Source organism: Natator depressus, chromosome 3, assembly GCF_965152275.1.
Source record: "Natator depressus isolate rNatDep1 chromosome 3, rNatDep2.hap1, whole genome shotgun sequence".
In the NCBI taxonomy this organism is placed as follows: domain Eukaryota; kingdom Metazoa; phylum Chordata; order Testudines; family Cheloniidae; genus Natator; species Natator depressus.
Genome location: NC_134236.1, coordinates 74,750,078 through 74,763,955, shown reverse-complemented (window position 1 = coordinate 74,763,955; position 13,878 = coordinate 74,750,078). Strand labels below are relative to the sequence as shown.

Here is a 13,878-nt window from a genome sequence, read left to right as displayed (position 1 = left end):
ATGCCTGCTGTATTCCTCCAGGGTCTCTCCTTGCTTCTTACAGACTCTACCTCATGGCCTCCCTCTGGAGTCTAATCTGTTCCTTTTAGTTCCCACAGGAACCTCCTGCTCTTTTCAGCCTCCATCACAGCTTCCCTCAAACTTCAGTTCAACACCTCCTCGGCCCAGGTTTCTCTCTACCTTTAGCCCAAGAGAGGAAACTCCCAGCAACTCTCACCTTGGTCTCCTCCCCGACGCTCCTTCCCACTACCTGGGTGTCCTTCATTTATGAAGGCCCAGCTCATCCTCAAATAGGTTTGATCTCCATTTATGCCAACCACACCCAGCACCTTCTAGTGGCTGAACTGGGCTCAGGCTCCCAATGACCCTGGTTAACCTCACCACATGCTGATATGAAATACCCTTGAGTATTATTATTATTTGTATTACCATTGCATATAGGACCCTTAGTCATGGATTTGAACCCCACTGTGCTAGGCATTGTACAAAAGTCAGACCAAGAAGATGATCCCTGCCCCAAAGAGCTTACAATGTAAGTATAAAACAAGAGACAAAAGACAGATATAGACAGACAGATGAGGTAGTACAAGGAACCAATGAAACAATATTGGTCATCATGGTCAACAATGAAACAATAGTGGTCTCAATACACCAGCAGCCTAACTGTTATCAAGTTTTTTGACGGTATCCTGGCAAAGGAAAATTTTAACAAATGATTTGAAGGAGGACAATGAGGTATCTTTGTGGATATTTATGGGGAGCTCCTCCCAAGCATGAGGGACACACAGTACTTGTTTGAAAATTTAGCATGTGGACAATACAGGCTGGAATCATGGGAGCCGGACATCAACATCTCACTAGTGAATGACAGAAGATACTAGAAGTGGAGATAGGCTGTTAAGGGCCTTGAAAATCAAGACAGGTAGCTTATAATTGATATGACAAAGAAGAGGATGCAATGAGGGATGCAAAGAGAGGGGTGACATAGTCAGACTCTTCAGTGAAAGTTTTTGTGTGGTATTAAATATTCTTACTCTGTTTTTGTCTGGGCTACTATAAAAATATGTATGCGAGTCAAAGATTTCATAGATTTATATTTTTATGGGCACATTATGTGTGAGCTCATATGGCTATTAAATTTTGCTTGACTTGGCAATTATTCTTTTTTATTTGTAATAAGAATATTTATCAGTGGTGTGTTTTAAAGTACACACTGTCTTCGGCTTGGATAGAAACTATATTAAATATAAATAAATACTGGCTTCACTATTTTACTGTATATTTGAATTTATTTACTCTGTTTTCCCAAGCAACTCTGGTAAAATATTGGGAAGCATAAATATGGTCCCATCTGTGATTTCCACCAGGTATCCTGTTTATAATTGTCCTATACATATGTACCTTTTGGTGGAGAACTGATTTCTCTAGAACACAAATCACCATCAATGTTCAATTTCTTTTTCACTCTAAATATTTTAGTTCCTTTTAGTTGCCCCTTACTCTCAACTTATCAAGCCAAAACAATAATTCTGAAATGAGGCATTCTGGCACATGTACTTGAATATAATTTCTGAAACTATATTAGGCTCAGTCCTTATAGTCCTTCTACATGCAATATTTCTCTAGTTTCAGTGGGAGCTATGCACATGAAAAGCATCAGGCCCAAATTAAGAGAAGGCTTTCAGAGATGCATAAGCCACCATTCCTCTTCACAGATTTTTACTCATAATGCTTCTTGAACTTGGATCAATATAAACAAGGTCAGAAAATGTCACCCATTTAAATGCATTATGACCACAATCTTCTGATTGTGTCACTAGTATTAAAATGTTATTGAATGTCCTTTATGCAGTTGCCATGTCCTAGAGGCCAGATTAAGGCAATTCTGGGCCCTAGACACATGACATGCCCCCTCAACTTTGCCCCCACTTGGAGGGACCAGCATCATGCGGTCCTCCCTTCCCAGAGAAGCAGGAACACTGGTATAGAGACCCATTCTGTTCTGCAGAAGTAATATCAGGGTCCCCCTCCCCTCAGGAATACATGAGGTCCCCTTGCCCTCCTGAAGAGGCTGGGTGGCAGCAGGTTTATCACCCCCGAGTATACACCTCACAGCTGAAGTGTATATGTCTGGTTGGTGGGATGGATCCACTGTACTCTTCTGCATCTACAACACTGAGTCCTCTGCTGGAGTGTTGTTGGTAGGGTGGGTCTTTGGGTTAACATCACATTGAGATGCCTTGAGTATCACTCAGAGCTCTTTCAGGATGTATGCCTGAGCTGGCAAACATCACTGCATCAGTTATACTCAGGTCACATTTCCAAGCTTTCCTTCAAAAGACAAGGTCTAGGAAACTAACTTTTTAAAAATTAAAACTTAGAATTTGTCTATGTGGTGAAACTGACCAGCAGAACTAGACTGGTCAGTTGACCAGTGACTCTACTCTGGAATAAAATTATCTTAATCTGATATAATTATTCTTCAGCAGAGATGGTGACTTTTCCCACAATTTCTGCAGTCAGGATTATGTGTTTACTCACCAACTGTTGAAAAGGAAAGGCACAATCCTGCAAACACTTAGGTCCTGATCCACAAAGGTATGTAAGTGTTGCAACACCTAACTTTTAGGCATCTAGAAAATCAGTGAAACAGTGGGATCCACAAAGGCTCGAAGTGCTCAGACTCCCTATATAATTTAGAATGCAACCCACAAAAGCCAGCACACTAGGTGGGGCGCTGCCTAAACTAGCCAATGGGAGATGCTAAGGAGAGAGGTGTTTCCTAAGCCTGACCACTCTCACAAAGATAGGTGGCTATGCCTAGGAGGCACCTACCTTTGCTAGCAATCCACAGCTGGGAACCCCTCTCCTGGAGTTAAGCAGTTTAGTCATTTCTTTTAAGAATGAGTTAAGCACTTGCTGCATCCCACGCAAAATGATGCCATTTTAGCCCAATGGCTAGAGCACTCATCTGGAAGATTTGGATTCAATTTCCCCCTGAGGCGGAGCATGAGAAAAAATTTCAAAGGGTATTACCCATTTTTCAGCGGAGTGCTTTAACCGCTGAGAGAAGGGATACTCTGTGAGGCTCCCTCACTCTCTCCTGTTGAAATTGTTCCACTGTGTATAAATACTTAAAAAGTCATTGGGCCAGGAAGAGGGGTGAGGGAGGGAGATGGAGAGAGAGAATGACTCTATAGTCAAGTAGTTAGGGCACCCACCCTGGCAGGTAAGAGTGTGGCAGCAGAGTGCATGCTCGGAAGCAGAAACTTAGGCACTAAGGGAACTTTTACTCTGAAAACTTAGGTGCTGAGTGAGTGAAGGGGCCTACAGGGTTCAGCAGAAGTTATATGGATTATAGTGGAACCTAAAACTGAGCTTTAGGCATCTAAAGCCCAGATTTAGGTGCCTAAATTCCTTTGTGGATCTGGGACATAGTGCCTACTATTGGCTGTAGCAAACAGATGTGTGTCTGCTATAAGCAATAGCCTTAGTAGTTATTAGGTTATAACCCTGCTATCAGCTGTTGAAGGGACAAACTGAATTCTGAACTTAGGGCTGGGCAGGGAAGTAAAGAAGAAGTTGATTTTCAAATATTTTGTTTTAAATTCCAGATGTACTTAAAAATTATTAAGCCTTTGTCTATATTTGAGTACTAATTTGAAATCTCCGATAGTTTTTTATATCTATATTAAACTTGGTAGTCATCATTAAAAATCCTAGCACACAACTTGCAAACACTTAAGCATGTAAGTAAATTTACTCTCCCAAGTAGTGTCTCTGAAGTCAAGAATACAAATTAATCAGTTTTCAAATTAACACTCTCAGCTCCAAATAAGATACTGAGGTTTTAAAAATGACAAACTTGCCCAGTGAGAATTTTTTTTTTCCAATTAAAATTTCATAAGACACTTTTAGCACAAATTCACAGCGGCCAACCTGACCAGTGCCTGAATATGACAAAAAAGTTATGGTTATTCTTAACTTTTCCTCAACTTCCCTTATCAACAGCCCATTTTACAACCAGCAATATGAGATGTAAGGATATGATGTAACCATGCTTTCTCCCCTCTGTTAAATCACTGAGCCCCACATAATACAAGGTCAGTGATAAACACAAAAAGGGAGGATTTGCACTCTGAGCCACAACAGCACTTTTAGAGTTAGTATTTTTTAAGTGAATAACATGCAGTTTTCTAAATCAACATGCATTCCAAAGTACGTATATACTATAGATTCTGAAGATTGAAAAAATGTCACTGCAGCCATGCTGGTAAGTGCTCTCAAACTTAGTACATATAACAAAACAGTTACTTGTTAAACCATAAAGCTTGATAGAGTTGCAAACCTCTGGGTTTAACATCAACTATAAAAACCATTAAAATATATTTAATCACCCCTATGTGCTCCTATACATTGTTACTATCTAATGTGTATATTACTATCTCCTTTTCACAACAAAGTTTATTTTAAAAAACTATATATAAATAATTGATGGGAAAAACTGTCAGTCACAAACTGCCAAAAGCAAGGAAATTCAAAGTTAAATTAACGTCCTTTAACTTACTCCCCTGAACCGATGTATTGCTGCACATACTGTTACATACTATCACGTGTTATTTTTCAGCCTCCTAAGCACAATGGATGAGAAAGGAACATAGTTTCAGCCTTAAATTTGAACTCCTCTGCTTTTGTTAGTATGTGTCACAACCTTAACATTATCTCAACTGTAGACTTTTATCTGTGAATATCTAAGTCCTGTCTGGTGGAAAACTAATTACTGAGCCACTGAGAGCTTCATAATGTCCTGCATTTAAGTCCTGAACATCATACATAATGCATAGGAAGCAGTCTCTGCACTCTGATTACAGAACACTGTCATTAAGTGAGCAAATTAAAGATGTGAATAATTCACTGGCGGAGCTTATTGTCAGTGCTGCATTGTGAAATTAGAATTTCTAATAAGTACTGCAATTTTTAACCCAATTAACACAGAGAACATCTTGAGTCTGATTAGTACAATAAAAAATATTACCTTATTCTTTTGCTGCACAACAGCCAAATTAAATACTGTACTTAATTATGCAGCATTCATTGCGTCTCTGTTAAAATAAAAAAACCACTATCCTTTAATAAGAGTTCTAGTATTTGGGATACAATCGAAAAAGACAGCACATGCATCTGTAGCTCAATTTCTTATTGCAAAGTTGTTGTTTTGTTAAGACTTTGCAGATCAGTTTTAGCACCAGCTGTAAACCATGATGTCACTCCTGAAGTCTGCTTTCGAAACAAATATCCAACAAACAGCACAGAAATAAATGACAAAGTAATCCTTCCAAACGGACTACGAATATGTTGTACATTAACTTTTTTTCTGGGTTTCTTTAAACACAGATAAAACACATTTTGCCTCTTACTGGTTTAAAACTGAAAATATATCCAGTTTCAAAAGTTTAGGAAACGTGATTACTAAAACAAGATTCTTACCTCGGGTCCCTATTTGGCACAGGAAAGATTACATTATCTCCTTTCATCTTCGAAGGGAGACAGGGAGAGAAGTCCAACTGAACACGCAGCATGTTGATCCTACCCACGCACGGCGCCTGCTGCCATGTTAAATAAAGAAAATGATCATTTAGGCTGCAGCTTTTGTCTCCGAATATTTTCTCACATTGCTTTTTAATGTCAAGGACCCCAGAAACCCGGACACGTCTGGCAGGGGCCACCGCAGGCTACAGCTGCAGCAATGTGATTTCCCCCAATCCTGTTTCATTTCCAGCTTCTTTTCCATCCCCACGCTGGGGAAGTTTAATCACCGAGCACGAGTGAAAAGATGGCATTGCAATGATGAGCTTTCTTCCTCAAGACAATGACTGCAGCAACCACTTTGCATCTTCGTCTAGATATTTGAGTCTGTGCGTGCGAGAGAAAGCAAAAAATTAAGGTGCCCTGAAAACCAGACAGACACAGTGTATAGAGAGAAAGAAAGAGAGAGAAAACACAGAGAGACTGAGAGAGGGAGAGGGGGCTGTCAGTGCAGATAAATCTGCATATGGAAATCAGGGTTATCCTGGGTACAGTTTTATTTAACCATGATGTACTGTTTTTTTAATTAGTCAGGGATTTAGAGAAGGAAAAAGAGAGATTCTTGCAAACCCAAGAGTAAAAGTAGCTTTTTAGTCACCACAGGTGCTTTCACAGCAATAACCCCACCAGCTGTAGCAGCCACAGCAGAACTTCTTTATAACTTTCCAGCTGGGAACAAAAGTTTCCTGCACTTCTAGTAATTTACATAGAAAAGCCAGGAAGAGTATTTTGTAATTACCAAAAACAAGACAATCCATAATGATACAATAATTATATAAATGAATAATCGGTTACAGACTGCACAATGTCTTAATAAAGCTGTGTCACGCACAGAGCTTAGAGGGTTTTAAAGCTTTCGCAGAGGGGACCATAATGACTGGGTAATCAAGAGTTTTCAAAAAGAAAAGGAGGACTTGTGGCACCTTAGATACTAACAAACTTATTTGAGCATAAGCTTTCCTGAACTACAGCTCACTTCATTTCAGTTCATAACAATGGGAGGATCCAACCTGGATCTTGTATTTGTCAGGCACTTTTGTGCATATTGGCTGAGAACTTGTGTTCCTTCCACGCACTGGTGGATTGGCAGAGAGGAGTGGGAGCGGAGAGGGGGGCTGATAGGGATACAGAAGGGACAGGAGAAGGTTAATTTTGGCTGACATGGGAAACTGGTTGGGAACTATTGTGCAGAGAGGACTGATGGGAAAGGTGGATTGGGTGGAAGGATTTGGGCAGTAGCATGAGAAGGGGTAACAGGAGAAGACCTGCGGGTTAGTAGGGATGTATGGCAGGAGGCACTAGTTTGGCTGGGAGAAGAATGAGAATGATAGAGTGATGTACTGAAATGTAATGGGAGAGGAGGGGAGGGAGGAATGGGCATTTGGGATGAATGGGAAAGGTGTGAGGGAGGGAGAGGGGGATGGCTGGAAGGAAGTTTGGTGAGAAAGCTGTCAGGGATTGTGTGAGCAGGGTTTGACTTTGACCGGCAGGAAAAATGTAGGGAAGAGGAGCTGGCAGGAGGAAAATAGGAGGTGGAAGGGGCATGGGAAATTGCAGGAGTGGAACAGGGAGGCAAGATGGGAGTAGGAAGCGGTTGGCTGACAGGGAATATGGGGGATTGTTGGCAAGAGGCTGGCAGGGAACATGGCTAGAAAGGATGGCGGGGGGGGGTGGGGGTGGGAAGGGGAGGTTGGCTGGGAGAGGAATTGCTAGCCAAGAATGTTGAGGGATGTCTGGGAGGGAGATGGGTGACTGATGGGGAATGGGAGGAGAGTGGGTGAATGGCAGAGAATATTGGTTCCTGGCAGGGTAGCTATCACGGAAATGTATATAGAATGGATGGTGAGTGAGAATGGGTGGAAGGTGGCTGGTAAGGGATGGGTTTTTGGCAGGTAATGCGCAGGAGAGGAGCTTAGGTGCAACAGTGTGTGTGGTGGTAGTTCAGAGAAGGGTCGGTGGGAAGCAGAATTTAGATGGGTGGCTGTCAGCAAGAAATGGGAGGTTGGCTGGGTGGGAATGAGGAGCTGTCTGGATGGGAGACTGAGGGAATATGGTGGGCAGTTGGCAAGGAATTTGGGGTTGGATAGATGGGAGAGAAATGAGTGGGGTCACAGCAAGGAAACTGTGGCAGGTATTGTGGGAAATGGCTAGGAAGGGTGTGGCTGGATCAATGAAAGGAAGTGTAGGGTATGTGTGCACGTGCCAAGAAGGGGAATATATAGGTGGCTGGTAGAAATGATGGGAGGCTGGCAGGGAGTGGGGTGTGTGACCAGGAAGGAGAAAGGTGGACAGCAAGGAATGTGGGGATTTGAATGGGTAGCTGGCAGGGAATGCATGTGTGCCTAATAGAGAACTTGTAAAAGGTGACTGGAAGAGAGAGATAGGCAGGGAGGGTGACAAGGAATGGCTGCCATGAGTGTGTGGGATGGGGAGGGCTTAAATTCTCATAGAGTATTTCCCAGAGCCCCCCATGCCCTGACATGCTATAAAATCTTCAGGGAATTTACTGGAGCTCCACTCCAGACGACTCCGGCCAAACGTAAGCCCTGGGCATTCAGGGAGATAGTTGGGTGGCTGGCTGGCATATGGCTGTCAGGAAAAGTGGGAGGTTCCTAGAGGGGTTGATGATGAGGGCCTGGCCCAGAATGCGTGGTGGGGCTGATATGGAATAAGGAATCTGTGTGTGTGTGTAGCAGGATGGATGAATGAGTGCAGGAAAGGTGAAGGACAGCTGGGAGAAAGTAGTGTGAAATACAGGTTTTGGAGGAAATGTGTGAATATTGACTGCTAGGTAGATGGGTGGGGGTGACTGGGACACTGGCTGGTGGGGAATAGCACAAAGCCCTATGGCAAGAATGACAGGGGCAGAATGCTGAGGGGTTTGCTGGTGGGGAATGGTGCAAAGGCCTGGGGTGGAGCTGGCGGGGAGGGGTGGGGTGCGTGTGTGTGTGCGAAAGGCACAGAGCCCTGGGGTATGGGTGGCTGGGGCCAATGGTGCAGAGCCCTGAGGTGGAAGCAATGCTGGAGAGGTGGCTGGGGGGATGGTGCAGAGCCCTGGAGTGGTAGAGGCAATGCTGGGGCGGGGGCTGGAGGGCAATGCCGTGGGGGAATGGTGCAGAACGCTCAGGAGGGAGCAGTGTTGTGGGGATGGCTGGGGGCAGGGCGCTGGATGTGGCTAGGGGTATGGACAGAGCCGCGAGGGGCGGAGCAGAGCCCGGGAGGGGGCAGCCTGCCCGTCCGGAAGGCAGCGCGCGTTGGGCCGGGGTGGTTCGCATGGCTGTTCCCCCCTGCAGGCGGCACACCGGCAACGGCCGGGGGTGCCATTTGCAGATGGCCCCTGCCACGGGTTTGTCTCTCTCAGTCTGGCGGGCCGCAGGCGGAAGCAGGGGTGGGAGAGCGCGAGCGGCTCAGGAGACAGAGTGGGCGGAGTCACACAGGGGTCCTGTCCAATGAGCAGGGAGTGTTGCCGGAGCGCTTGTCCTCGAGCATGCGCAGTAGCTGGATAGCTGGTGTGCGCGGGACGTACGGAAAAGTATCGGGGTTCGGAAGAAGAGGCAAAAATTCCGAGACACGTAGGTAGCGCGTGCACCCGGCCCCGGGGCTCGCCCCTTCACCAGCGCGTGCTCGTCCCCGCGCGGCTGCTCCCCTTTTCTCGCCCTGTGCCCGATTGTCCCTTCCCTGCGCGCCAGGTGCCTAGTAGGGACCCTCAGGACATGGCCTGCAGTGTCTGCAGCACCCTGGGTTATCCGCAGCCCCTCCCCTCTGCCGACTGCATGGCCTGCAATGACTGTACCACCATGGGTTATCCCCAGCCCCTCCCCTCTGCCCACTGCATGGCCTAAAATCTCAAATCAGCCGTTGATTCAAATGTTCAGCAATACTGCAGAGGGGAAATTCACAGAATTGTATATGGATGGTAACTATGAAGCTCTGTCCTTAATCCATCTCTGGAGTTAAATTAAAATGTGCTGTCTAGAAGTCATTGCCCTTTTTCTGCTTTAGGGATTCCTTCTGTGATGAGGTCCTACTGTATTTATAATCTGGGTTAGTTCAGGAGTGTGTGAAGTGATCCCTTTAATTTGGGTCAGCCTAGTAAACTGAACTTCTGTGTTTACTGTGATTTGCAAAATTACAATGAATATGCTTAATAATTCATGGGGAAGTTCAAAACCAGGCATCAAACAAAGGTTGAAGATATGCTTAAGCAATAAATATTTGATCATATTGACTTGAGACTAAACAATACTGCAGAGTGAGTTAGATCATGTAAAAACATTGCTAAGAAGTGTCAGCAACCAAACTGAAACCATGGCTGAATTTAGAATAGATATAATTATGGTAGATATAACCTGCACTTTCAGGTTACTGTTTAAAACCTTAATTTTCTGGTTGTTTTTTTAAAGTCAGTTATTAAGGTTTTTTTTTAGACATATGCCCTTGTTTAGTGAACATTAGTCTTGCTTTTGTTCTCTCCCTTTTCACTTTCAGACTTTTTGGTAAACAGATTTTAAATACAAGCTTTCTTGCAGCCTTAGCTAAATCGGAATTAATCATATGGTAATTTTACTCACATTATCAATATGTGAGTTACATAGTTGCATAATTAATATTGGAGCAGTGATTCAGTCTACAGATTTATTGCTATTTAGCATGCACTTGAGCTGCAGTGCTCTTTTATTGTAGGTCATGGATAACAGGGGAGTCTTTAACTCAATTACCTTTTTTCATTCAGTAGGGAAAATGTAGCTACAAGAAACCCATTTTCAGAAAACTAAGTTTTATTTGGTTTTTAAAATACATTTTCAGGAACAAGTGTAAACAATGGATGATGACTTCACTATTTCCCTCACACCCCCATACCTCACTGAAAGCTTAGAGATGGCTATGGAAGTGGAAAAAGAGAACTCCAGACCCCCTTGTTTTTCCTGTGCTTTAGACAATCGAGATGGAGGGAGAAACTTTTCTGTAGAGTCTCATCTAGCAAGTGGGTCTCTTAAGAGGTATGTTTATATTGAATTTAAAGTACGTTATACTTTTGAATGTTTCAGTTACTTCTTTCAGCCGCTGCCAGTGTCTTTAAATTTGTTTTCTTCTTCAACCATTTGTGTCCCTCAGACAAGCCTGCCACTCATACCAGGGAAGAAGGGTGGTTTTATGACTAAAATACTCAGGTGTTTGAGTTTATGATTAAAATATTCAATTCCTAGCTCTGCCACAGACTTCTTGTGTGACCTTGGGCAAGTCACGTCACCTTTATCTGCCCATCTATTCCCCATTTGTAAAATGAGGACGATAATTCCTTTGTCTGTCTTGTCTAGTTAGAATGTAAATTCTTAGGAACACGAATGGAGGTATTCAGTACCTAGAACCACTGGGCTGCTTGGCACGATGGCAATACAAATAATAATCATACCATCATCCTAGGCTGTGATTGGCTCACGTCTCATAAATAAGTAGTGTTTTGGTCCTTACCTAGAAGTATATAGGTCTTGCAGGAAGTAGCACTGGTAACTCAGTAGGTGCTGCTTTTCCCTCTGAGAACTGAATCAGTAGCCAAACATAGTGCCAGGGGAACAATAATTTAACTACTACCGTGAAAGAAGGCCATTCTTTTGTCCAGTATGTTTTCTTTACAGTTAAACTAGAAATGCTCTTTCTTGCTTTTCTTTAAACTATGTGCAGTAATGATGCAGAATCGACCAGAGGTGGCTGAGATAAACCCTGGAGTCTGTAGAGCACTTGAGTGTTAAAATAAAATGATTTTCTTTGTCTAGAGTTAGAGTAATTTATTATGAAACCACAAACTATGTGGATGTGATTATTTCAGCTGTTTAAGGTTATGTTCTGTATCTATGTCCAAAGGGTTACTTATAAGTACTAGTAAGTCCACATAGAAGAATAAATGCTCATTCTAGAGATAATGATTAGACATGCTGGACCATTCAGGTGGATCAGTATTTCAACTGTGACATACATTGCAGTGGGGTGCTTTAGGTAACGTAGCAGTTGTCTTCTTCGTATTAAAAACAAGCTGTATATTGTGCCTCAAGCAGGCCCCACTGTAAGGGTGAAAGATGCTTTAGAATGATGGGCTAGTTTTTCTTTCTGTCTAAAATTTATTGTAGTTTATGACAGAGAGATGATTTTATGTTGTTGGAGCTAGGAGTTGCCATATTTTATATACTAGATATTGTGTCACTATAAAAGGTTTAACAGCCTTTCCTTGGAGAGCACTGGAACTTCCTGTCTATAGCGTGAACACTACAGACATTGATAAAATAACACAAGTCATCTGTAGGTACTGTATCCTTTATAATATAGAAGAATCTGTGAATGGTGCTGTTAGGATATAGATATTCAGGTCTGTCGGTAAAGGCCTGTACTCGAAGAATTTAGGTGTATTCTTATCACTTGGCTAGTTAGAGGTATAAAAGAAAGAATCAAAATCACTGTCTGCCACTGTAAGGTCCTTCTCTTACTGTGACAGTCTGAGGCCCTGTTCTTAGATTAAGGCCTTTGGCTAAGCAACAGAGGCAGCCATAAGCTGGGAAGTGAACAGTCACATCCTCACATTCCAAACTAGTCACATTGAAATAAGGTGCTATTGGGCTGTTAGGAATACAGTCCTGTCCTGATAGTGCCTATCACCTCCAGAGAAAGGGAAGTGCCTAGAAAATGTAAAAGGAAACTTAGTTTGATAGCATCCTGTCTGGCAAGAACTCGCTTATCAATAGCTGGGATGTGAAATTCTCACTTCTGTATTGTTTTGTCATTATAGTTCCCACTTTGCTATTGTTTGTCTGTATAATCTCTGTCTGGTTCTGTGATTGTTTCTGTCTGCTGTATAATTAATTTTGCTGGGTGTAATCTAATTGTGGTGGGATATAATTGGTTACATAGTCATGTTACAATATGTTAGGATTGGTTAGTTAAATTTCAGGAAAATGATTGGTTAAGGTATAGCTAAGCAGAACTCAAGTTTTACTATATAGTCTGCAGTCAATCAGGAAGTGAGTGGGTGGGTGTGTGTGGGGAAAATGGGAACAGGGAATGGGGGTGGGGAAATTAGAATCATGTTTTGCTAAAGGGGGAAATGGGAACAGGGAATGGGGGTAAGGAAATTGGAATCATGTTTGGCTTAGGGCAGGAATGGGAACAGGGATACAGGTGTAAGGCTCTGTGGTGTCAGAGCTGGGAATGGGGACACTAAGGAAGGAAACTGGAATTATGCTTGCTGGAAGTTCACCCCAATAAACATCGAATTGTTTGCACCTTTGGACTTCGGGTATTGTTGCTCTCTGTTCATGCGAGAAGGACCAGGGAAATAAGTGGGTGAAGGAATAAGCCCCCAAACAGGTGCTTGCTTTCTTTTTCAGGCTTTTGCTGAGACTGGATCCTTCTCCAACTGACTATGAAGAAGATACAGTGGAAATATTTGGCTTTCATTGGGTTACTGAAATTGCGTTAGTTGAGTCCTGTAGACTTCTCTTTGGTTTACTTAGGTATGATATTCTTATTACCTCATTGGCCCGTTTTCAAGATTTAATTATACTGTGTTGCTTAATAAACTTTGGGGGTTTCTACTTATGAAATTGTCAAAAGCCATAGACAAAATAACTTAATGTGTAGTAAACACCATATTATATGAACCGTGCAATCCAGTGAGTGGCAGGTGGCTTATTGGTAGAGTATTTAAAATTGATGAACTATACACTAGCGAACTACACATTAGAATTCAAGCGTAATGTGACTTGACTTTGAATTTCTAAGCAGCATGGTTCATGAGAAGAAATATATCTGTTACAACAATTTTATGCTTAATTCATAATGTACAGTAATACTTGTCTAGTTTCAGAGTACATCCCTAAACTGTATCAGGTTTTGCTTTAATTAAATAGACTAAATGAACTTTTTTGTATGTGCACATAAACGTGGATGTTATAAATCAAATACTGTAAATGTTGGACATGGCATTTTCTTCACTTGTTTGGATTAGGATAGTGTCAGCAATCTCTTTGGATACAGTTACTCTGTGTTTGACTAATTCAATGCAGATGTTTAATCTGGTCAGTGCAAACATACAGATCATTGATAATCCTCTTTGCTACTGTTAATCCTCGGGATGTAAAGCACATGGAGGGTGGACTGGGTTTTTTTGTATGATACTTCAAACATCTGTCATATATCCCATCACTCCTTTGATTACAGTGAATTCTGCTGTACCTTGAGGGTATTACCAAGGGCATGTCATGGAACATGTCATTAATAGGTTCTGGTCTTTGTAACATAATG

At 42.5% G+C, this 13,878-nt stretch overlaps 1 protein-coding gene across 1 annotated transcript in view; it reads left to right on the top strand.

Moving 5' to 3' along the window:
* The first annotated feature begins 8,808 nt into the window (after nucleotides 1-8,808).
* The window catches only part of MMS22L (MMS22 like, DNA repair protein), a 140,441-nt gene continuing 135,371 nt past the window's right edge, over nucleotides 8,809-13,878 (top strand). The window contains exons 1-3 of the mRNA XM_074948131.1: nucleotides 8,809-9,158; nucleotides 10,393-10,586; nucleotides 12,963-13,088. Coding sequence (XP_074804232.1) covers nucleotides 10,408-10,586; nucleotides 12,963-13,088 — 305 coding nt within the window. The 5' untranslated portion in view covers nucleotides 8,809-9,158; nucleotides 10,393-10,407. The remainder of the gene's footprint in view (nucleotides 9,159-10,392; nucleotides 10,587-12,962; nucleotides 13,089-13,878) is intronic.